At 37.9% G+C, this 26,843-nt stretch overlaps 1 protein-coding gene and 1 long non-coding RNA gene across 2 annotated transcripts; both read left to right on the top strand.

Moving 5' to 3' along the window:
• Positions 1-1,265: 1,265 nt before the first annotated feature.
• On the top strand, positions 1,266-1,680 carry LOC114472507 (uncharacterized). Its single transcript, XR_003675131.1, has 3 exons — positions 1,266-1,314; positions 1,382-1,545; positions 1,616-1,680. It is a non-coding gene; the product is annotated as an uncharacterized LOC114472507 (long non-coding RNA).
• A 1,407-nt stretch (positions 1,681-3,087) lies between these two features.
• LOC114472494 (zinc finger protein 239-like) lies at positions 3,088-24,181 on the top strand (the record flags this gene model as incomplete). Its single annotated transcript, XM_028461798.1, has 2 exons — positions 3,088-3,244; positions 23,114-24,181. Coding segments are annotated over exons 1-2 (1,158 nt in total), but the record flags the coding sequence as incomplete, so codon positions are not given.
• Positions 24,182-26,843: the final 2,662 nt, after the last annotated feature.

Genomic DNA, 26,843 nt, shown 5'->3' with positions numbered 1-26,843 from the left:
AATCGCAAAAAATAAATAAATAAGCAACACAAATACATTATGGCTGATTAATGTTCACTTTTGCAAACGCACTTTTTATCTCTGTTTCTGTCAATCCAGAATACAATGGTGTAAAAAAGACGATAGCTGCAGGTTTAGATGCCTGAACAAAACCACCTCAACACAAATGTAATATAGGAAATGTATAATAATTGCAAAAAAAAAAAAAAAAAAAAAGCACAAATACATTATGGCTGATTAATGTTTCTGTAAATCCAGTCCTTGTATTTTTTTCAGCATAACAGGCACATTAAATTGACCAATAGGATCAAATGATACAGTTTAATATGTTAGAGATAGCATTTTGGGTTCATTATTTTTGAATGTTGGACCAAAGCATTTGATGTAATTCAAATAAAGTTAGCCTGAATAAAAAGCGTGAAAGTAAATCCTTTTTTTTTTTTTTTTTTTAACACTTCACTGGGTAGAGCTTGCCGTCACCAAGGTGGAGGTCAGGGATCTTGGGCTTGAAAAGGTTGGAGACCACTGTGCTAAACGATTGTCGAAAGTCGTCTCCGTTTGGCCTCAATATGTCGGGAATGACCCCTACAACGTTTCTGTTGACAAATGGAATGAAGATGTCTCTTACTTGCCGGGAGTGACTCGTCCTGACATCGTGAACTACCTCGTCTTTACATCTAGCTCAAGTATCAAGGAACTGGAAGCTTACAACAAATGTTTGTGGTTGGATTTGTGAAGTTGCTAATTTTTCACAATTCATCTGTAACATGAGTGTGCAATGCTGGTTTTTCAGAATCTGAGCTATTTTATTGATGACCTAATTTGTGTGAAAAAAAGATGTGCACACTTGGATCAATGCAAATAAAACAAATGAATTTCCCAAGCTTTCGGTCAAAGGACCTTCATTAGGATAACAAACAACATGGCTACAATGAACGGGTCGGGCCTCATTCATTCACCTCCAAACTACTCTCTCACCTCTGCATCCCTGACACGCCCCCTACTCCACTCACAACCACTCACATTCCAGCTCTGTCCAATTGATTATTGTGATTATTGTGTGTTTAAATAACTCACATTTGGTCATTGTGATTATTGTGTGTTTAAATAACACACAATAATCGGAACCATCATAATATTAATGTAGCAGCACCACTGTGTGTGTGCAGTTACCTTAGAGCTGATTGGTTGCGTTGTTGGGCGGGCAATATAAAAGGGGAACTTTGGATGACATTTCCTCATTGAGCTGTCAGCTGAGGGACCCGCCCACTTCCCGGTTTCGCGTCGCCTATCGTTTGCCGATCACCGCAGCAGGTATGATCTGAGCTGCATAAGCAACAGCTAACGATCAGGAGCACTTATGTGCTGTTGTGTTCTGTAGATCCTAAGGTTTTCCTGTGTTGGAGACTGTCCTTGTTCTCCACGCTGCAATGCGCATTCGCCTGCAGGGTTTGACAGCTCGGAGCTGTCACTGAGTTTTTGCCGCTCTTCATTCTGCTGCGCTAGTGCACACACCCCGTTAGTGCTTGTTAAATCACCTGGAAGGTATGTGTTCCACTTAATGTGTTTATTTGACCCCAACGTTGACGTTGCTCCCTTACGTGTTGTTTTATAGTGTAGTTCTGAACTACCACTGTCTACGCTCCCTCTGCTGCCCATGCGTCTTCTGCATATGACAGGTACACACACTCCATGTCTGCTCTGGCTGTTTTGGTTCTTTTAAATTTAATAATTAAATGTGTAACAGGGCTCGTTTATTGGAGCGAGTTGGAGACCACTGCTGCTTTGCTTCACGTCGTTGTTTTGATTGTCTGTTCTGGTTCTGTGGAACCCTGTATACATCTACCCTCTTGTATGTCTGTGATGTGGGACGGACCTGCCCTGTGAATCGTTCTGACGGGCACAGAACGCCTTCCGGCTGCTTACTGTATATTTGGTTTATTTCATTATACATTCATTTGTTTAATCCTTGTTGGTTCACATAACCACAACTTCTGTTTGAAATTCTCATTAATTCTTTTATTTGCAGTTACTAAGCGCCAACGGTGGTGGTCCTGGTATCTGGTGGAGGGTTTTTTTCGTTGTGTGCTGTGCAGTCCCTGAGTTGACGTCCCCACGTGTGTGTGAGTGTTTGTTGCCACATTTTAGGTGTTTTATTTTCCTGAGATCCGCCAACCAGCCTCAGCACTGGTCACTTTTGTTAATTGATTTTATTTCAAGTAAACATTGTCTCAAGAGAAGTATATTCTTGTAATAAACAGATTTTTTAAACTGGAAAACACATCTAGAGCTCAATTAATTGACGGGCCTGGGTGCCTTACACCATCTTTTCTTTGCTAATTAATAGTTTATTGTAAAGTAATTAAAAGAGAAAAAAACCACATTAACATTGAACAATACAACTATAACACAACTGCAGGGATGTTACAATATTTTCAGAAGGAATACCTTTTAAAATATAATTACTTTTCAAAAGAAGAAGAAAAACATGACGGTTCAATGCCTGCTTTAATTCTTTTCCTTTTTTAACTAAATAAAGTAAAAGCAAATGTGGATTTAATGTGCTGTACAGTGACTTTTCTCTCACTGCTCATGTTTCTTCATTACATCTTTTCAGACCAAATCTTTCAGGCTGGAACTACTTTATTCCCTCTTAAATAATAATTCGACACATTTTTTCTAACTGGTTTGGTCAATAACGTTTATAAAAAGTTGGTTGTGACGTCAGCAAAAAAAGTTGCGAGTGGTTGCCAGGTTCTTTATTTTTCGGCTGATTGTGAGATTACTAAAAACTAACTTAGTGGGAAAACCGTGAATAAAGTTTGTCAAAGGGAATATTTATGTTTTAAATGGATGATGAACGAATTTTTTTGGGGGGGCCTTTCCGTGGATATTCAACATATTTCATGCGGGGAATCGTTGACTGTATCTGGCAACCAGCTAGGGTCAGGAACAAAGCAGTAAAATGGAGGACGGACAGAGCTGGATGATGACTACCGTCAAACTGGAAGAAGAAGAAAAAGAAGAAATATTATGGAGGGAAGTGAAGCTGGGTGAGACGGACAGTGATGATGATGACGATGATGATGATGAAGGCTGCAGGAGGAAAGCTGTGCTGGAGGAGCTTCGTCATCACGACCATCTGTGGGACGGAATGTTTGCTCCAAAGTTGGAGAAAAGCTCCAAAGAAGAAACGGAGGAGTTTCCGTCCTGTGCCGCAGATCAAGGTTCTGTGAAGGAAGAGGTTAGAACACTCCGTGTGTTTCCATTCATTCACTCACTCACTCACCATGTTCATCCGCTGTTACACACACACTGGAGACTAGTTTAACTGGTGACCCACTTCCGTTCACTTACATTCAGTCACACTAGTACAGTGCCCGTCGGAAGTATGCACTCATGTGGGAGGATTAGTAGAGTTGTCACTTATGGCCAAATGAGTATGTGTTTGTAGGTTGGATGTACAAAGAGGTGTACATACTCTGTCGTGTTATAAAAGGGTATATTTGCGTTTGCAAAATGTGGGTGCGATTTTTCTGGTTTAATTCTATACCGCTTTTCGCGTGACGTCAGCACTTGACCTAGCAACGCGCGCCGCCATTTTAAGAGCGGTAATCATTTGCCTGACAACCGCTATTTACCGCTGATATCACGGTGGAGATTTCGCAGTCTGGATGATTTTTATCGTATAATGCCCAAATCCTGTGTAGTATTTGGTTGTCATAACCACGCCTGGCTGAAGGAAAACATAGACTTTAACAAAATACTGACAGAAAAAGGCCAGAAACGGCAATTATGTATCCAAGCACTGAGGTGAACAAACGTAGATGGAACTACATGGAGCCCAAAGTCAAAGTGGTCGCATGTTTGCAGTAGACATTTTGTTAATGGTCGGTTGTGTATTATGGGGATCTAATTTCTTCCTGACTGATTTTACGACATTGATTATGAATTAGCCTACATTTAAATTGTAATTTATTCAGTAATGACTGAAATGTTTATGGCTAGTATGTCTAAGTTGAAGACAATCAACGTGAAATTAACAGTAAATATGCAATGTGTTGACTTGTATTTAAATAAACAAATGTGCTTCATATACCCATTTATGTTTTATTTTAGGCTGTATTATTATTATTATTATTATTATCATTATTATTAGCAGCGCTAGCCTAGCATAGCCACATTGTGTAGCGAGCCGTTTATCATGAGGACACAGGCCTATATAGACACAAACGCATACATAAGCCTACCTTAAAGAAAATATATGCATCCCAGCTTTTGTAAGTCCTGATCTTCTCCATTGTGTAGACGCCAGGGCTGTTAATGAGCTACTCATAAATATCAGGCCATTGGCGATCTGGCCATGTTGTCAGGTTGTTTTTCCATGAAGTTTGAGGTGCTTGGTATGGACATGATTTCAAACCAACCGGATGTAACTTCCCTTCATATCGGTGCTTGGCCTTTGACTCTAATCTGCTGAAATATTCGTACAACATTGAGTAAAACCTCCGTGTTGTCCGCGGTAAATAGTGTAAATAGCGGTTGTCAGGCAAATGTAAACCCCTCTTAAGATGGCAGAGGGCATTGCTAAGGCAAATATCCCGGATGGTGATGTCACCACGAAAAGTTGTATTGGACATATGCATGAAAAATGTATTTGTTTTTTTTTTTTTTTTGTTTAATGTATTTTTCTGTAATGTATGTTTTTTGGAGTCATTATGTGTATTTGTGTATCTTTCTGCTGTGTTTTTGTGCATTTTTTGTATAATTATTGTTTTTTGTTGCCATTGTAGTGTGATTCTGTAGTCATTTTATGTATTTTTTGTGTAAATATTTAGTTTTGTGTATTTTGAGCCATTTTTATATTTTGTTGTATTTTTCTGTAATATATGTTTTTTGGAGTCGTGTATTTTTTATCTTTCAGTTGTCTGTGCATTTTTTGTATAATTGTTTTTAGTTGCCATTGTAGACTGATTCTGGAGTCATTTTTGATTTTTGTTGTATAAATGTTTAGTTTTTTATTTTATTTTACTCATTTAGTATATTTTTGTTATAAATAAATACTGTGTTCCCGTGAAATGTTTGAGACGCTGATAACCAAACTCCATAGCCATTTTAGCGCCAATCAGAAAAACAACAAAACTGCGCAAAACAAAATGTAAAGCTCCAAACTACATGAGTAAGTAAGTAAATTAAAGTATTATCTACAATTCGGCTTGTTTACCTTTGAATCGAGAGGTCAGAGCTTAATTTCCATGTGCGGTACCACAGAGAATCTCCAGTTTTCCAGATGGAGTATTGAACGGATTGAGTTCAATACTGACTCTAGTGAAACAGCGCGTTAGTGAGCAATTACACGGACAGTTATGATTTAAACCAGGGGTCCCCAATCCTGGTCTTCAAGGGCCACTATCCAGCATGTTTTAGATGTTTCCCTCTTCCACAACACCTGATTGAAATGAACAGGATCGTTATCAGGCTTCTGCAGAGCTTGATGATGAGTTAATAATTTGAATCAGGTATGTTGGAAGAGGAAAACATCTAAAACATGCTGGAAAGTGGCCCTTAAGGACCAGGATTGGGGACCCCTGGTTTAAAAAATGGTAAAATTGTCGGTAAAAGACTCACCAGTGATAGTACCATTAGTACTATCATGAAATAGCAATAGCTTCTTAAAAAATCACTCTAGTAAAACCACAGGCAATCGTTATTTTTTTCCCCTCTAAGTACTACAGAAGAGATATTAACAAAAACTGTTTAATTACTAATGATTTTTTAAATTTTTTTTTATGAATACAAATAACCATTAATGCTGTAATTAAATAGCAATAACTTAGGCAAAATGTTTTCTCGTATCCTGTGAACCAGGGGTTCTCAATCTCAATTGGTTTCACCCTGGGACCCACTTTATGCTACGATCAATAAATCGCGACCCACTTTTTTCTAGTTCAACCAACCAAATTTAGTTTTTCAAAAACACGCATACAGTATATAATATTTTTTAAAACATAAATCTATATATTTTCCCATGCAACATGCATTTCACAGCATGCCTGTCAAAGAAAATAATAGACAAGACCAACATGAGAGACATTGACTCATTCAGTGCCAGCCATTTTCAGAATTTCTACACCTTAGAGCATTTAAGGTGATTTTTAAAGACCCACATAATATTTTGTACTATGACAATCTGAAATCTGACAGATTCTGAAAGATTAAAGTCTCTACTTCATTCATTGTAGCTTGTTTCATTCTTTTGTAATCAGCAGTTGAATAGAGCAAGTTTTACACAAATTGCTAGTTTCAGAGCAAAAAGCTGAAAAAACAAGCATTTTCTAAAAAAAATATCTGTCAGTGACATTGAAGCATTTTTTTTTTTTTTGCTTTTTTGAAAACTATAACATCTGAACTAAGGATGTCCCGATCACGTGATCAGAAATCGGACCCAATCATGTGGTTTCGGACTCGATCTGAATCGGACGTTATCTCCCTATCAGGACTTGGATTTATATGTATATTTATTATCATTATAGGGGTGGGCGGTATACTGTTCATATCAAATACTGGGATATATTTTTGTTATGTTATACGTTTTTATTACACCACCGTACTGGTATATTGATTACACAACATTCGGAACGCTAAGCTGCGCCGCGTCAGACCGGAGCCTTTTCAATGTTGCACTGCGAAGGTAAACCGTAGCGCTCTGGTTACCATGGTTACGGTGTAACTGAATAAGAAAGCTCGGAAGCTACAGAACTAGTAGAACATGACACAGAAGAACATGTGTCATAAAGACGAGGAGCCCTGTCTGTTGTTTGGTCAGCAGAGCAAGTTAAATGCAGGGCGTTTTTTTAATGTATTATAGAAGTATCGGATCGGGACTCGGTATCGACCAATTCTCAAAATCAAAGGACTTGGACTTGGAGGCAAAAATTTCTGATTGGAACATCCCTAATCTGAAAATTGATTTCCAGTTCGGCAGTTTTACACAAAAAAAGAGAGCAAAGGATCGCATTTTGTACTTCTTGTAATGCGGAAATAAGCCTTGGTGGAGCTGCAAACAAAACACTGTCATTCAACATTTAATAAACCACCACTCATTGTGCAGCATTTGAAGCTAGTAGGGATGTAACGATTCACTCAACTCCCGATACGATTCAATTCACGATACTGGGTTCACGATACGATTCTCTCACAATTTATTTTACAAAATGGGACAATGTAGACAAATAACTGAAAAATATTCCTTTTTTGGGGGGGGGAAAATACTGTACTATTTTCCTTTATTTTTCATTGTCAAAAGAATCCCTTGATAAAATATTAATGCAATTTAACTAAAAATAAATCTTGAATGAAGTAAATAAAGGAATATTACAAATGAAGAAGCCTATTCATTTAAGTTCTGGTTCTATAGTAAACAATGCAAAACTGCATAATAGTTCTTTTTCAAAGTGCAACTGAAAATATATTTTGTGCCTTAACAATTGGACTTTTAAATAAAAGAAACAAAACAGTAATTTCACTGTATTCACGTCAGATTTATTTGGACCAGCAGATGGCGCTGGTAACCCAGTGGTCGGTTGGCATGCAGAAATTCTTGCAGTGAAGAAGAGAAGCTATGCCAGCAGACAGAGCGAATAGAAAAACATGACTTTTACAGATATTCACATAATATTACAGATATTCTTTGGGTGCTAAAGGGGTAAGGAAACATTTATGAACATGTTTAAGAGTAGAAGGCGGCCAGAAAGAAAGTAGTAGCAGATTCTGCCCCCCGCCAACACTTCTGGACAAGAGAAGGATAAATATATAGCGTCCTCTGCTGTTTAAAAAAAAAAGTACTGCGATTCAATTTTCACAGTACCGATCTGCACTGTGACACCTATGAATCGATTTTTAACTGCCTTACGATTAATCGTTACATCCCTAGAAGCTAGTAATCAAGCTAATGCTAAAGCTACAGGTGAACAGAGCCAGGGGTCCGCTGAGATCTCTTATCTAACTAAAAAGCAAGGGATGTCTGTGTGGATGTGTGTGTGTGTGGATATGTGTGGAGCAAATATCTCCCCGACGCGGTGCGAGTTATACCTGGAACTCGGTCGACTCGGGTTCTAAATATCCCGAGTGTGTGTATCTGTTATTTTGGAGTAATTTGGTCATTTCAAAATGTTTATTTTAATTTTATTTCACTTCTGGACGGCCCCGAAATGAAACCTATTCAACTTTTGACCTCAGGGTGTGAGGGGGCACTAGCGCACCATCTTCACTGCACAGCTCAAGAGTAAGAGCAAGAGTCACGTGTGCGGCCAGAGCCAATCGCTGCGGACACAGCTAAGCAGCTGTAAACACACGAGCGATAAAGAAGAAGATTGTTTTGACCGAGACACGGCGCTTTGAATAGATTGTTTGAAACCATCAGCCACTGGTGAGTCTTTTAGAGAGACGTTTCCCAACACAATCAATTCTCCATCTGGAAAACTGCAGATTCTCTGTGGTGCTGTGCATAGAAGCTAAGCTCTGACCACTCGATTCAAAAGTAAAAAATTATTTTTGTTTTTTAAAAAAAGACAGCCGAATTGTAGATAATACTTTAATTTACTTACTCACTTATTTAGTTTGGAGCTTTACGTTTTGTTTTGTGCAGTTTTGTTACTTTTCTGATTGGCGCTACAATGTCTATGGAGTTTTGTTATCAGTGTTACATTCCTCTTTTGTCTAGGAGGGAAGAAGTAACATAACACAGATATAAAAAGGTAAACCAAGACAATTTATTATGAAGTTTTAACAAAGGGAGCAATGACTTAAAGAGTCACCTGCAAAGAGGGAATTCAACAAACTTAAAGATTCACCTACAAAGAGGGAGTTTAACAAAGGGAGCAATCTCAAAATGTACAGATAACAATCAAAACAGAACCTAATTGTGTACAAAAATGCAACAACCCGGTAACAGTAAAGCACAACACAGCTGAATCCTACTAAGTCTTCTAATCTAGTCTAATTACTATCGAAAGAGGCAAGTCACATGAACACTCAAAGTGGGGCAACCTGCTAGTCAGATTCCCCCTGAGCAAATGTTCCAGCGATCCTTTTAACTGTGGAGACTGATGAGGAATGATTGCTGATTGGCTCCAAGTGCAGGTGGAGGAAGAAGAAGACCAATCCTGAAGAAGGAGCAGCACAGGAGAATTTGCATAGGAGAAGAGGAAGCCACCAATCGCAGACGAGTGCTGTCACAGTCCGTTTTGCATATTCCTCCCAACAGCAGGGCCAACAGCAGGGTTGTAACATCAGCATCTCAAACTTTCACGGGAACACACAAGGTATTTATTTATTTGATGCGCGTTCACAGAGTCGGATGTAGACACACACACACGGCTGATGCGCGTGCACGGAGTAGATGGATGTAGACACACACACACACACACACGTACACACAGTATTTATAATAAAATATACTAAATGAGTAAAATAAAACAAAAACTAAACAATATTTATACAAAAAAATACACAAAATGATTTCAGAATCACTACAATGGCAACAAAAACAATAATTATACAAAAACACAACAGAAAGATACAAAAATAAAATTGGTGTAGCATTAGCAACACTTGCTACATAACAAGGCAGCATATCAGTCTAGTGATTTCTATTTGTTATTGAGGTAACACACTCATATTAATAAAATCCTACTTTAAGCAGTGTTTGAACGCCTCATTTCACACAGTTTAGACAATCATATCCTTTACAAGATAAAAACATTACTGCTTTGGTTACATTAGGCCTGGGTGATATGGACCAATATTCATATCACTATATTTTTTCTCAAAATGACAATAGGTGATATAAACCATTTATTTTTATCAATAGTTTTACAAGAAAAACAATAATGGGTCAAAGTCAGTGGAGCCACAAAGACCCTTTTATTAATCACTAGCAGCACAATAACAACATTTTGTGTCACTTTTGACTTTTTCCTTCATTAAGGCTGAAATGTGATTAAATTATGTCGTGTTGCTTTTTTCAGGGCAGCTCTGAGTTGTTGAAAGTAGTATTTAAAGTAAATCACATTCAGGACACTGTCTCTTTAAGAGTGTGGAAACAGCCCTGTTAGCTACAGTAGCAGATCTCTGCTATAGCGCAGCGGCATAGTTAGTTAGTTATAGAAGAGAAACACATGCAGTGTTTTCTCAAACATTTCTCAGTGCTTCAACACTCATTAACTGATAGAGTTTTACAGACAGACATCTGCACTGAGCTTCTGACAGACAGTCACTAACACAGCTGACTGTGTGTGTCCGTGCACTGGGCGGGAGGGGGGAGCGTACTTCTCCTCCGTTTAAGCGCTTAATAATTCTTCGGTGTCTGTAACGCTGACATGCTGACTAGCAAATTGTGTGATTTGGCAGAAAAAAAAACATTGGATGTGCTGTTTATGGACCACAGACATTTGATGCAGACATATCCAGAAGTAATGGCGGCGGGCGAAATCTGCTAATACTTTCTTTCTGGCCGCCTTCTACTCTTAAACACGTTCATAAATGATTCCTTACCCCTTTAGCACCGAAAGAATATCTGTACTATTACGTGAATATCTGTAAAAGTCACGTTTTTCTATTAACTCTGCTAGCATAGCATCTCTTCTTCACTGCACTTAGCTGCATGCCAACCGACCACTGGGTTACCATCGCCCTCTGCTGGTTCAAACAAATATCTGACGCAAATACAGTGCAGACTGTTTTTTTTTTTAAGGTCCAATTGTTAAGTCACAAAATTCATTTTCATTTGCACTTTTAAAAAGAAAAATAACTATTATGCAGTTTTGTATTGTTTACTATTGAACCAGAATTTAAATGAATAGGCTTCTCCATTTGTATTATTCCTTTATTTATTTCATTCAAGATTTATTTTTAGTTAAATTGCATTGTTTTGAATAGTTTTTTTTCCCCCAAAAAAATAAAGGAATATTTTTCAGTCATTTAAGTACAGTCCCATTTGGTAAAATAAATCGTGAGAGAATCGTATCGTGAACCCAGTATCGTGAATCGAATCGTATCGGGAGTTGAGTGAATTGTTACATCCCTAATATATTCTATATTAAACCGCAGTGTTGTTTTAGCTGTTAGATAGTTTTAGAGGGAGGAGCTCACATTCTAGGAGGTGTGTTAGGTGACGTCACCTGCCAACGTGGGCAGAGTCTAACTGTCCCGTTTGGAGCTGACTTTTTACAAAATGTGGAATAACAAGAGAGGGAGGAAACAGAACTTTTTACACTTTGTCTCTCTGAATGAGGCTAAAGGATGTATATCACTGTAGCAAAACCATTAGAAGTGATTTTTCATCATACCTCCCCTTTAATGCACTTTAGCTTTTTTTTTTGGAATGCATGTTTTGTTTTACTAGTACAGTGCCCGTCGGAAGTATGCATTCATATAATGGGCGCTTAAGGAGAGTTGTCAATTACGGGCATAACAACAACATACTCTGTAGCATTATTAAGGGGTATATTTGCAGGTGCAAAGTAAAATAACGTGTGCAATTTCCCTGGTTTAATTCTATGAGACATGCGTATGATGAATGTGTTGGGTTTTTTTTACTCATTTTTATATTTTTTGTTTTAATTATTGTTTGTCGTTGCCATTGTAGTGTTATTCTGGAGTAATTTTGTGGTTTTTTAAAATTTTTTAATGTAGTTTTGTGCATTTCTGTTGTCATTTTAGTGTATTTTTGTATAAATATTTAGTTTTGTGTATTGAGTCATTTTCATATTTTTGTTGTTGTTTGGTGTATTTTTCTGTAATATATGTTTTTTAGAGTCATTTTGTGTGTTTTTGGAGACTTTTGTATATTTTTGTGCATTTCTGTTGTTGTTTTGTGTACTTCCTGTATAAATGTTTAGTTTTTTTAGTTTTACGTCATTTGTGCATTTTTTTGTATAATTATTGTTTTTTGTTGCATTTGTAGTGTGATTCTGGAGTCATTTTGTATCTTTTTTAGTGTAGTTTTTTGCATTTCTGCTGTCTTTTGTGTATTTGTTGTTTAAATATTTAGTTTTGTGTATTTTGAGTCATTTTCATATTTCTGTTGTTTGGTGTGTGTTTTGGGGTTGGAGGGAGGGAACCATTCTAAATTCATACGCACCAGTCCATCCACGTGTACCTGCCTAACTTTCAATAAACTTCTCTAATGTCAGTAGTTAGGTGTAGTGGCAGATGCGTCGTGAGAGAAGCTGCAGTAATCAGGTGACCTTCACTATGTAGCAACATGTAAACACTTAGATCTGACTCAGAGCGATGGAGCTTCACAGGCACAGCAAAGTGAAACGGTCACTGATGGCTCTGTATTTAGGAGTCAGTGATGATTTGCGTTGTTTTAAAGGGTGTTTGTGTTGGTTTAAGATGAGTTTAATGCAGCCAGGACAGGAGAAGGGAGGGCGGTGCACCTAATAAGTCACTGACAGGTTTTTTAGGAAAAAGCTTTTTTTCTCAGCTTTTTGTCACAAACTGGCAATTAGTGTGAAACTTGCCTCTATTCAACTGCTGATTACAGAAAAACGAAAGAAGCTATCACCACCCTCCCTCCTCCTGTCATGGCTGCATTAAGCTCATCTTAAACCATCACAAACACCCTCTAAAACAAGGCAAATCATCACTAACTCCTAACTACAGAACCTCTAGTGCCAGTTTCACTTTGCTGTGTCTGTGAAGCTCCGTCCGTGAAGGTGAGAACGTGATCAGCTTTAATCATCTTCACCTGCTCAGCGTTCGAACTGTTTTGCCTGGCTAACTAAGAATAACTCAGTTCGTGCTGTACTTTAGTTCGTTTTATTCCAGCTTTTTGTCCGTGCCTCGTAGGTAAACATTCACAGTCAGCAAGCTACCTCAAGTACAACCATTTCAGTGGGAACTTCCGGTTTACAAAGTAAAAGTCCATTGGAACAACGTTATTCGAATGGTACATTCTAATAACTCATCAGAGCTATAGTAAAATGCATGTTTAAATAATGAATTAATAAAAACTTAACTAATGAAACACAATAATGAAAGCAATCAAAGTTTATACTTAATTGATTTTTTTTTTTTTTTTTAATTAAGCAATAAAAAATGTAATATTGTTTTTTTCTATTTAGAGAGTGTATGGCTTATTAGCCAGAACATTGTTTTGTTTTGTTGTTTTCCTAAAAAAGTTGTTTTCTTTAGTTTTTTAACTTCAGTGTATTACATGGTGTTACTTTCGTCTAATTTCGTCTAATTCCACATTACACAGAAGATAGGATCATTTAAATTAGGTTAATTTAAACTAAGTTGATCAAAACTTAATCAATAAACCTGATCAGATTCAGTAAACCATTGATCCCTGAGAGGAAATCAGGTGACATTAATGCTGTTCTCATACATCTTTATATGACATATACTGTAAATAATTAAAAAGGAGAAGTCAGAATGATACATGACACTACAACTTATATCTACCTTTTAATTGTGTGTACTTTATTTTTGACGTACATTTTTGTTTAATTATGAGTTTATATTTATTATTATTTATTTTGTTTCCTCACAGGAGTTAAAAACTAATATTTACTTTAAAAAAATGATAAATATTATTATGTATGTTCTAATGTGTGCCATCTTGAAGATGTTTACTGGCAAGTGACAATGTAGTCTTGTAATGTAAAAGCAGCAAGACATTTTTCACTCTTTGTAGCATTGTATGCTGCATATGCATTTAAATGTATAAAATATTTGAAAAATGGTAAATGAAATCGCAATATGTCAGAAAAATCACAATTACGTTTTTTGTCAAATCATGCAGCCCTACTAAGAAGCCTCCAGGCAGGGATTTAACATTGAAAAGAGTCAAATTCAACACAAAGTTTAACATTTTAAAACCTTCAATATCACGCGAGAGCGAGTGCTGTTGAACTGAAATATCAGCACTGGTGTGATTCAGTCGTTCATCAGGAATATAGCTGGGATAAACCATTATTTTTTAAACGATTAATCTAGCTTTTTTTTTTGTTTGATGCATCGATTAATCTAACGATTCATTTCTCCACTTTGATTCAGTTATCGATTATCTCCCCATTAATTGACTAAAAATAACTTATACATGTTGGTTTACATATCCCTACATATTCCTTATATATGTGTATTGCTCTTCAACTCAAAATTCCAAAATAAACTTCAAGTAAGAATTTAAAAGTACAAAATAATGCATTCAGAGTCAGAGGTAGCATTCAATAAAAAAAATAAAAAGGCAGTGGAGCCAGCAGCAGGATGTTCTTCCTGAATCAACAGAATTTATGATTTAGGTTGAAAACACAGGCCAAGCTTACTAAAAAAAGTGCATCTTTTAATTCACATGAAAATAACAACTTAAAGTAATTCTCACATTTTTATTAAACTCAAAATTCCAAATGTTAACTCATTCAGTGCCAGCCATTTTCAGATTTTCTACCCCCCTCAGTGCCAGCCGTTTTTGAGCATTTTGACTGATTTTAAGGACCCACAGAATATTTTCCACTATGACTGTATGAAATCTGACACCAGATTCTGAAAGACTGAAGCCTCTACTTTCGTGGAAAAAAAAAAGAATTTGTTTCTGGATCGTTTTGTTCTTTTGTAATCAGCTGTTGAATAGAGCAAGTTTTACACAAATCTAAAAAAAACCCTGTCATTGACTTTAAAGCTATTTTTTGCTTTAGTGACAACTATAACATCTGAACATCGTTTCCTTATATAAAACAAAAAACAATCTGCTATCTGGCTCACAGGCTGGGGGTATTTTGTACCCCTCCTCCCGACACGCAGTGATGACCCGTTTAGCCCGGTTAGTTGGTGGTTTTATCTCACCATCTCAATATTATCAATAATGTACTCATGTCTACACATGTTCTGTGTTAGTATGTGGAGCTGTGAGCTGCTGGATACGTCACAATATCACTCTGTAGCGCAATAATCTCACTCGTTCCTGCTGCTTTCTCCTTTGCTGGGTAGCATCAGTGGCTAATCTCTCATCTAAAGATGTACTGCTGCCATCTTCAGGGCACAGTTGGTCACTACAACACCCCACAGCTTAGATATTGATGAGGGACCTCCGCCAGGGTGTTTTCTAGTAATCCCTGTAAAAAATGCAAATGACGAGTTATCTCGTCAATGGCACTGAGTGAGTTAATACAGAAAGTGCTTTTCGAACAAAAAATAAACTTTCCTTTTACCTTAAGGTGTGTGTGCGTGCATGTGCGACATGTGCGTGTGTGACGTCAGTCTCAGTCCTGTGTGTGATCGCTCCTGATAAACCTAACGCAGTGATTTGACAACTTTATGCGGTTTATTAATTCCTACTATTAAAAAGTGACTGAGATTATATTTCAAATATTAGTGTGCTTTTTTTATACGCTTTTCTGAACGTAAATACATGCGAGCCAGCACCGCTGTATTTAAAGAACCATCAATCCTATTGTGTGTATATACATATTTAAATAAAAGACACCGTCCAGCACACGGACCATCCTGTTATTAAAGCTGTAAGTTCTTTCCCTTTTCCTTTCTCCACATTATCTGAAGCTGGTTTCTGAACGTTCAGTGATTTTCAGTGGCTGTTACAGTTCATTCATTCTGCTGTAGGAGACTCGGTAATATTCTGCCCCCCGACATCTGCTTTCACTGGACACGTGTGTGACTGATTGAAAAATCCACACATTGGCCACACCCTCATCTTTAAAAGAAAAAAATAGTGTCCTATATGCTGCAAAATACAATACCGAACTTGATAAAGAAATTACCGTTAGTAGGTGTTTAACAAAATAGTCAACTCACGATATTGTATAAAAAAGTGAAGAAAATTCCAAATAAAGAGCAACAAATGTGCAGCAAATCTTTGTTGATTAAACCAATTTGACTGTAAAAGTGTGAGACACTTAGTTTATTCTTTGTTCATTCATTAAAACAAGGCTTTACACAGAAAAGACAAAAGTCTATACATATTGACTGAATGGGTTAAGGATGAGGTATATTAACTATTGAAGCCTTACCCCATAAACACAATTCCAAAATACACAGAACCAAACAGCAAGCAAAATGATTTAGTTATAACAGCTGACAAAGGGTTACAACTGAGATCAGCAGGTCACACAATAAGAAAAAAAATAGAATCATTCAGTTACAGTCATCATTAATCATGTCCAAGTTTAAAAAACATGAAGCAAAAGATAAACGTTTTTTCCTTGTTTTGTCTTTTTCATTCCTTCTATTTTCTATTCCTTCCTTCTTCCCTTCCTCATCTTCTCTTTCTTTTTTTAAACCAGCCTTATTTTTTTTACAATGTATTTATGTATTTCTCCTTCCTGACCTCCCTCCTCTTTGATTTACACACATAGAGTATATACAAACACACCCTCACTATGCACATACTCTCATACATACAATCTAGGGCTGCCAACTTTGGTCATTTAGTGACTAATTGGTCGATGCCTTCGTGGTCGACCAAGATTTTAATTGGTCGACCAGCAACGTTATCAGTTTCAATACCGTAATAAAAATAAATGCATTGTACTCATACAGGTAATAGGATTAAATATTAATATAATGTATTTAATGCCTAAACAATGATTCTATGTCCAGCAACAGCTGCGTGAGTGCGTGCTGTGCTGCAAAAAAAAGAAAGTGTTGTTTTTCAGCTGCGCAGTGCGCTGTCCTCAGATCAGAGAACAGAGACGGAACTAATTAAGACAGGCTTGAAACAAGCTTCCAATGTTAAACCAATCCTTTTTCTGCACAAGAACATGGATTATCCTCATATTTGATACGTGGATTATGTTAATAGATCCACTGTCTCTGGCCCAGCGGGCGCACTGCGTACCTGTGTTTGATGTGCCTTTGTTTTCCCGTGCGCTGATCTGATGTAGACATTAACAGGATTTAAGGATTAAGGTTTTAGGTTTTAATTGTCGGTTTGAGGTTGGGCTCTGATATAAATACCTAATGTCTGTCTAACTTGTAGCTTTCACTTTTGCTTTGTCAGGTTCTGGTCAAAGCTTGACTATAGTTCATATCATAAATGGTCTGTGTTTAAAAGTAAATCTGCACCACAAATAGCCAAACAAAATAATTGTCTCTCTTTTTCTTTCTCCTCGTCCTCCTCAACCTGCTCATTCATTCTCTGTTTTTTTTTTTGGTCAACTAATCGTTACGTGTGCCATAGTCTTGGTTGACCAACCATTTCCTTGGATGACTACAGCTCTACATACAATATGCATGAAACATGTTTAAAACATAAAGCAAACACACAGAATGTGACAAAACAGATTAGCAAAAAATAATACGGATAAATCAAAATCAAGAGAAGTGTGTGTGTGTGTTTAGCTTCACAAATAAAGAATGAAAACAAATGTACCACTCTAACAGTGTGTAATTGGTGTGATTCAGATATGGCTGGTGTTTGGAGCACAAAACTTTTCATAAGGCTTTAAGGTGCATTCACACCGAGCGCGACTGTGACTGCAGTCACTTCAATCAGCCATGATGAGTCACTTGAACATAGTGGCGCTTTTTAGTCACTCCATCAATTCAGCTCCAGTGACGTGACGAGCAGGGAACAGAATGTGTGCGGAGCCTGTGACAGGGCTGATCACTTCTTTTCCAGCCGTACATTAACAGCACTCATCTTTAACAGCAAATCTTTTACGGTTTAAATGATCAACTTACCGAGTTACTGAAGTATGAGTTCACCCAGAATAAAGGCTTATTCAAGAAGTTAACCGCTTTAATTTTGCCCTGGTAAATTGAGGAAGAGTACAACGTCCCGCTGCAGCCGTCTCACTGTACCAGGAGGGAGGGGCTGTTGCCTTGGTTTCTACAGACAGTGACGGCCGGGGGAGTTGTCGCTTGAAACATTTTCACATTTTTCAACTTTGAGCCGGAATTAATTAATGTGATTGGCTGTAACGTCTTAATTCGCCAATCTGATCAATGACGTCATTGTCGTGATGAAACTTTCTGTGAATGCTGCCATTTCATTGTTTTATCCATCTCATTTACACTGAAGAGTTGTTTGCTTAACGTGACACAGCTTTATTTCACTCAAATTCCTGCACAAAGGTGAAAACATATGAGCAAACGGTGAAAATGTCTCTCAGCTGGAGTGAAGCAGTCTCCAGCTCTGAAAGCTGGAGACTGTGTGTGTTTGTATGTGCGCGCGCTTGTTTTGTTTATTTGTTTATTATGCATGTTTCAAAAGAGTCCTAGAGCCGAGCGATGCTCTCCCATTTACTTTCACACTGGAGATTTCTGTCCATTTCAGGGCGGTGGTGGACACAGAAGTGCGCGTGTGTGCGCTCCACTGTACACCTGTGAATATAGACTATAAGCAACAGCAGGATTTGTAATGCCACAGTCAGGAAATATGTGTTTGCTCGTAATGCTAATGCTAATGCTGATGGAGGCTTCACGTAGTTCCAGTGTGGTCTGCCTCCACAGCTTCATCTCCCGAGTTGCTTCACAGCAGTCATTGAGTATGACATGGGACTCCGGTTTAATTCAACAGCTGCAACCTTTTTTTTGTCAATCACTTAAAAAAGACATGCAGCTTATAACTGATCTGCTCCGGGCACACACGCTCTCTCACTCCGCACACTGGTCGAGCGACCAGCGCATTCATTCGCAGTTAAAGGGACACACACACACACACACACTCTGAGAACGAATGTTATGTTCAAGTTCTGCATGTAAATTATTCCACTCTTCCACTCCCTAACCCCCGATTTCCACTGGATTTGGCTCCACTGCGTTACGTCTCCGCCGCTCCACCAGAGTTGATAGGTTTCCATTTTAGTCTGTATTAATTTCTGCTCCTTCCCAGCTGCGACAGTCCGGTGCCCTTTGCCAGATATACGCAGGGCTTCTATTTCTGGCAGACACCGGAGCACAACGCACCAATCAGCACAGAGCAAATGAAGCTAAACAGGAAATTAAGCACGTATTCCGCAATAAAATATCGGGTTACTTTTCAAAATAAAACACTTCAGATTATATTTCAAGTAACGACATCACCAAAACCGGCAACCCTCTGGGTTGCCGGTTCAAGCCTCACCTGGGCCATCACCGTGGGATGTTGAGCAAGTCCCTTAACCCCGAACTGCTCCCCAGGCGCCGCAAAATGGCTGCCCACTGCTCCTCAGGGATGGGTTAAATGCAGAGGACAAATTCCGTTAATGTAATATCATTACATGGCCAATTAAAGGTGAAAGCCCCGATTTAATCTTTAATCTTAATCTTAATCTTTAAACCTCATAATGTGTAAAAACAAATTCACATTCACTATATTGATTCCTCTCACACTGTAACTCACTGTAAACTGCAGAAACTTTGATTTAGTTCATGTTTTAATGCTTCAGTTTTATCTCTTCTCTGTTGGCTGTTGATAAAAAATGATACAACCTTCTTGTACTCCTTTGTTAGGAACACTGACCTGTTTATTGTTGCGTTTATAACTAATAACATTAACTGCGTTTTTGTGCAATTATATAAATATCGTGAGAACTTCTCTGTCTCGTGACGTCACAGTTGTCCAACCGGAGTGCACCGTGGCGCACTCAAAATGCAACCAGTGGGGATTATCGGACGACGGACAGCGGGGAAAAACCGGATCAGTGACGTATCCAGTGGAAACCCCCAGTCACAGTCACATGGCTGCGTTTAGGTCCTGAAACATGGCACCGTTTGATTTTCTGTGAATCTGTATCAGGTAGTACCGAAGGAATTTGGTCGGTACCTAAAAAAAAAACAACCTGAATTGTGATTATGATCAGATCGGTGATTGTTTTTTTTTAAACTCGCTGATCGGTGATCGGCACAAAAATCCTGATCGTGTAAAGCCTACTTTTCATTTCCCAATCATGGTCTCAATGGTGTGGGCTCTAACTGTTATGTAGCTTTGAGCCGCATGTCTGTTGCTATCTCTACTCTCAGACTTCTCCATCCATTCTTTGACTTTAGGACCAAATAGAGTGTTGATGAAGGTCAGAGGATCTCTGTGAAACGTGCTGCTGTGTAGGGATCTGTGTGTGGACACGGGGTTGTACGTCCACATCACACAAACATAAATCACACCTGAGAGTGAACACATCACTGTTTTCACTCTATGCTCCATTTCAACCTCTGCTTAGAAGAAGCTTTTGTGCTCAGATGTGTTGGAATACGGCCGCTCAACGGACTTGTTGGTTCGTTTATAGGTAAGCGTGTGCTAAACCACGCTGTTTCAACTGGGTTGTGTTTTCGATGCATCACGACATACTACCAACTCATAAGTCGCTGTAAACACTGAAGCGTGTAAACTGTAGGGCTGCAACTAACGACTATTTTAATAGTTGACTAGTCTTTGAATATTGAAACAATTAATCGACTAATTGGATGACAAATCCTACAATTATTTGCTCTATGTTGCTACATACTTTTAAATTTGGGCAAATTACGACAAATAAAATCAATAAATAAATTGAATACATCAACACTAGAATCTGCTTCAGTAATTACATTGACACATTAAAAAGTTTGTGCATATTGGTCATTCCATTAGTGTTATTGTATATAATTAATTTATTTCCTAATTAATAAATAAAATATTTTCTAAAAAAAATAAAAAAAACACATGAAAAGCAAAAATAACTACATTAGTGTTACTTTTTAATATAAACCATTGCTTCTGAATAGGGATGTAATGATTAATCGTAAGGCAGTTAAAAATCGATTCATAGGTATCATGATTGACATCGATACTTTGAAAATTAAATTGCAGTACTTTTTTTAAACACCAGAGAGCGCTATATATTTATCCCTTCTCTTGTCCAGCAATGTACGCGGCTGGCGGAATCTGCTACTACTTTCTTTCTGGCGGCATTCTACTCTTAAACATGTTTATAAATGATTCCTTACCCCTTTAGCACCGTAAGAATATCTGTAATATTACGTGAATATTACAGATATTCACGTAAAAGTTACGTTTTTCTATTAGCTGTGTCTGCGAGCATAGCATCTCTTCTTCACTGCAAGAATATCTGCATGCCAACCGACCACAGGGTTACCAGCGCCCTCTGCTGGTCCAAAGAAATATCTGACGTAAATCAGTGAAATGACTGTTTTTGTTTTTTTTTTCAAAGTCCAACTGTTAAAGAAGAAAATACATTTTGCAGTTTTAAAAAGAAAAAGAACTATTATGCAGTTTTGCATTGTTTACTATTGAACCAGAATTTAAATTAATAGGCTTCTTCTTCATTTGTATTATTCCTTTATTTATTTCATTCAAGATTTATTTTTAGTTAAATTGCATTGTTTTGAATAGTTTATCAAGGGATTATTTTGACAGTGAAAAATAAAATAATACAGTATATTCTAGTTTTTTTTCCCCCCAAAAAATAAAGGACTATTTTTCAGTCATTTGCCTGCAGTCCCTTTTTGTGAAATAAATCGCGAGAGAATCGTAGCGTGAACCCAGTATCGTGAATCGAATCGTATCGGGAGTTGAGTGAATCGTTACATCCCTACTTCTGAATCTATGTCTAATGAATTACATAAAGTTATGGTTGATAAATATCTCTCTGATTACTATAAATGAACCAGATCAATCTTAATGATTTAATCATTCAGGATATTTAGGTGTAATAATCACAATAGTTAAAAGTGTGTGAGCGTTGCTGCAGAACCAGCAGCAGCAACAGCTCCTCCTTTCCGCACAAACACAGCCAGACTCTCTCCTTTCTGCTTACCGCTCTCTGTCGTCTGTCACCGCGTAAACCGTCCATTTCCACAACCGAGTCCGTTGTTAGCGCTGTGAGCCACGAATCCGTAAACATCCCCATTGTTTCCTCCTTATACTACACCGGGTCTCGCTGCATAAACTGGTGTAGCATTAGCATGGAGTGCTAACAGCTTATGTGAGTAAACAATGGGTCCGTGGTTCCAAGCAGTGACTCCCAACACGAGCTGCAGAAAACCTAGTGCAGTATGGGCATCCAGTAGTACAGTTTGCATTTACGTATGACAATAAAGTATAATATATATTCTATATTAAACCGCTGTGTTGTTTTAGCTGTTCGATAGTTGGAGAGGGAGGAGCTCACATTCTCGGAGGCGTGTTAGGTGACATCACCTGCCAACGTGGGCAAAATCCAACTTGCTCGTTTGGAGCTGACTTTTTAACTTAGACTGGTTCACTTTCTTGCTTGGGTGTCTGGTCTTAACTAAGTAACGGTGCGTGATGGATCGCTGCTCGTCACAGCTTCAGGTAGACTGTGACGAGCAGAGCTGCGTGTGTGAGCGGCGTCGACAGCGCTGAGCTCCCGGTAACAGCGACATATTCTAACCAGTGGGAATGTTTTTGACGATATATCTCCAGCTAATCACATCCGTAACGTGCATACAGTTCTGAGCAAAGATCTATAGAAGGTGGATGAGCCACTCCTCATAAAAAAAAAGTTCTGCTTTGTCCACAGCATGAAAAAGACGGCGATGATGTAACTGACAATTGTCGACAAATACAATTGTTGTTGACTAATTCTGTTATCGATTTTTGTCGACAATGTTGACTAATTGTTACACCCTTAGTAAACTGCTATGGGAAGGGAGTGAAATGTGTTCTCCTCCCTTTGCGTTCACAAAATTTAGCATCCCTTGTTCTGACAGCTGATCCTCTGGTCCAGAGGTTTACACGGCAGACGTGTGGTTATTCTCTTTCATTGGTGCAGGATCAACTCACAGTGGCAGCGACTCAAATGTTCCTTTATTTTAATGAGACAGTTTATACACGACATCAACGAGGGATGCTTGGCACCCTGGTCCTCTTTAATGTAATTAAGATTCAAATCCCTTCATTTGATCAGAGACAAGTGCTAATGTCCATCCACTGAGTTGTGGAGGAAGTGATGCTTTGGTCAATGTTATGCTTGTAAACTTTAGTTACTGACATCCATGTGGATGTTCTATTGTGGTTGAGTTCTTACTGATGCCTAATGCTATGTCTGATTCATCTTTAACAGCCACTGTTCTTTCTAGGGAACACATTTAGAAACAAATGTTTGTTTGGTTCTTTCTCTGTGTTTAATCTCTAACTGTTCTACAGGACTCTGGAAGCCAGAACAAAGTGACACCTCAACGCTCTCAGGACAAAGATGCTCAGCCAAAACAGAGAAACAAATCTAAGAGAAAAACTTCAGCCACAGAGCAAAGCGTTCAACAGCAGAGCCAAGCAGGAGTTAAAGCTAAACCACATACATGTGACCAGTGTGGAAAGGCCTTTACCTTAAAATCAGACCTCACTAGACATCAAAGAATCCATTCAGGAGAAAAACCGTTCAGCTGTGACCAGTGTGGAAAGTCTTTTAACCACAATTCTAACTTAATAAGTCACAAACTTGTTCATACTGGAGTTAAACAGTTTGAATGTGACGAGTGTGGAAAAGCTTTTGCTCAGAAACGCAACCTGAAACTCCATCAGCTTGTTCACAGTGGAGAGCAACCTCACACGTGTGATGAATGTGGGAAGGCCTTTACTCAGAAAATCACTTTAATACGCCATCAACGTATCCACAGAAAATCTAAACCATACAGATGTGAGGAATGTGGAAAGACTTTTCGTCAATCTGGAGACCTCAGTAAACATGTACTCATTCACCGTGGAATCAAAGCGTACAGATGTGATCATTGTGGAAAGGCTTTTACACAAAGTTCACAATCATTGAGTCACATGAAGACTCATTCCAGAACAGAGTTGTATCGCTGTGACCACTGTGGGAAAGTATATAAACAGAAAAAAAGCCTCACTGAACACCTGAGATCTCACACTGGACATGAAGTGTGTCCCTGTGACCAGTGTGACAAAGTTTTTACAACATATACAGATTTAAAACGTCACCAAAGCAGCCACTCATCAGAAAGACCTCATAAATGTGACACATGTGGAAAATCTTACAAGGACAAATCTCATCTTAATCACCACCAACGAGTTCATGAGAATAATTCTTTCAGATGTGACGAGTGTGGGAAGACTTTCAGAACTTCATCTGTTCTCCACTCACATCTCTGTGTGGATGGAGACATGGAGCAGGAATCATCTTCAGATCCCAGCGACACACGGATGGTGACGACACCTTCTGGTTCCAGTGTTGGACTGAAGAACCCAGAGATCAGGATTCACACATAAACCTGCTGTCAGCTGGAAAATGGACACCAACAGTTCAGGAAGTTGTTGATCTTTAAATGTCTGATCTGAAAGAAAAGATCAATACAATGATCAGTTGGAAAGGAAGCAGGAAGAAGTTTCCCTTTTGTTCAGTTTCTATACAGGATATACATTCTATAGCTTCTGTATTTATACATGATGTATATGAAGAATGATTCACATTATTATTATTATACACTAATAACAGATTCTCTATCAGGGCTGTCAAACTCATTTTAGTTGAGGGTTTAAATACGGACCAGTTTGGGGTCCAAAGGGCTGCAGATTATAGGAAAACCAGCCTTAGTTTGTACTTCACCAATAAATGAAATTTAAAGTATGTAAAGCACCAACAATACAATAAGTGACAGATATCAGTCCCTGTAGGATCTTAGTGAACAACTTTGCTTTAATTTGGAAAATGTGGAATCATTTGGGGAAAATTGCAGGGGGGGAAAAAAAATGAAGAGTTCCTGCAACAATTTCAGTTTAAAATGACTCCCATCATGTGATGTCAACATGGGAAAACTTTGAGCTCTGCTAATATTGTGGAGTTTACTTAAAATAGTTTTGAGAGGTTTTGATAACTACAAGTAGATTGTTTTGTAATTTCCACAATAATTCATGTTTTCTCTGTCATTTTTACTTACTCCTGCAGGCTGAATTAGATGCTTTAATGGGCTGGATTTGGCCCCCGGGCCGAGAGTTTGATACATGTTCTTTATGAAAGACAGTCTATGATGTCCATGAAGTTTTTGTATACTGTACATAATCATTAGTCACCTTCTCTACAGTCTATAAAAACTAGTGACATTCCAATAGATGTAATAATCAGATCCTAACTTCTAGATGAATATAAATGCTGTTGCTATCGATTCTTTTTGGAATCAATTAATCTAGCACTTTGATTGATTAATCAGATAAAAAAAAATGTTTTTGTTTTTAAGCAACCAAAACTAATAATGCATAATGAAAATGATGCGGCTGTAAAATGATTAAGTATTTGGCTTTTATTTCTTAAAAAAACATAGGTATTTATTCCAACTCCAACATTTGGCTCCAAAACTAAGCACATTTATTGCAATTTAACCATTTAGTGTTCATAAGTGCCACTGCCAACAATTAAATAACAATACGGTTAACTGAACTTACTGTAAAACATGTAAAACTATAAACACAAACAAACTTAAATAGTAACGTCATTTGGCCTTAGTTTTGTCTTAATACATTACATTACAAAAAAAAGGATTGTACCTCCTGCAAATTTCCCACCTGAGAACAAAGAATGAATGTAAAATAAAATATCAAGCCAAACGGGTACATGACGTATATAGTTTATTAAAAAAAATCAATGTAAATAAAAATCATATTTTTTCAGCTGTAATCTCAAGTTCTGTTTGTTTCTTTAAATATTTAGTTTTTTTCATGAAGTGTGTGCGTGTGTTATGGGAGGGAAACTTTAGGGCATTTCCCCTCTTGTTACTTAAGCCTCATCACTATTAACTCATAATACATGATAAAATGTATGACCTTGTGGAGGCTCCGACTCCTCTTGCGAAAGTGGTTTTCACGTGAGGATGTTTTCTTTTCAGCTGCTGCAGCATCGTGGAAGTCATGTTATGGTCGGATAGATCCATCTACACTGGACTACGTTGTCCACGTTGTGAAGCATAAAATGGTCCCACACTAGACATTTTCTGTTTTTTTCACACTCCACCGATGTCCACGGCATCCGCCAGAGAAAAAATGATGCGCATCGATTAATTCAGCCCGGGTGAAACCAGAGACCGCGTATAAAGCGGCCATGATACAAACAAAGCTTCGAGGCAAATAATTTGCGTTGAATAATTTGAGGAATCGTTTCAGCCCTACCTGCTGTGGTAATGCAGATCATCTTCATTCATGCACCTTTGAATCTGTTTCTTTTCTCTGTTTGTAAAGGGATTCATATTTGTAATGAATTTTAAATGAGTATCTAAGACATCACATAATTGTATTTTCTTGATTTTAGATTTTATTTGTTTCATGTAAAGTATATTTTACAGTTGAAATGAATGTGATCAAATGGTTCCTGACAGTGAAACTGCCTAAATCCTGTGAATGGATCATACAGTGTGCTGAATGAATATCAGGGGAAGGGGAGCCCAAAGTGTCCAAACACTCCCATTTTATCACCATATTTACATTTCTATCAACTCTGTGATTATAGCTCATAGATTTATTCTAAGTGATATTTGTAACTCTGAAATGTTCTTTAATCTGTTCTTTAGCCTGTCCAGCTTTTTTTTTAAGTTAGAATGTTCTATGTAGCCATGATAAATCCTAAAGTTCTGCTTAAATCTCTTTGATTCCTTCTGACATAAAGGTTGAATCATTGTAAATGTAATGATATCAAATGTCCAGTGAAGCTTTGTTCCTTTGAATAAAGACATAAAAACATGTCAGAGAGAGGGAGAGCTTTTCATTGGATAGCACATAATCCTCCATCAGGGATGATTAGAGACAGGTGTTTGTTCCTGGATAAAGGATCGTGGCAGGTCTGGAGACGGACACGAGTGTCTCTGTGGGGCGAGAAATACCAGCAACAGTGTGTGAAGTCTTAAGGAAAACGTTTGACCTCTGTCATTGCCAA

The sequence above is a fragment of the Gouania willdenowi genome, chromosome 11 (assembly GCF_900634775.1).
Source record: "Gouania willdenowi chromosome 11, fGouWil2.1, whole genome shotgun sequence".
NCBI lineage: Eukaryota > Metazoa > Chordata > Actinopteri > Blenniiformes > Gobiesocidae > Gouania > Gouania willdenowi.
This window is presented reverse-complemented; position numbering and strand designations above follow the sequence as displayed.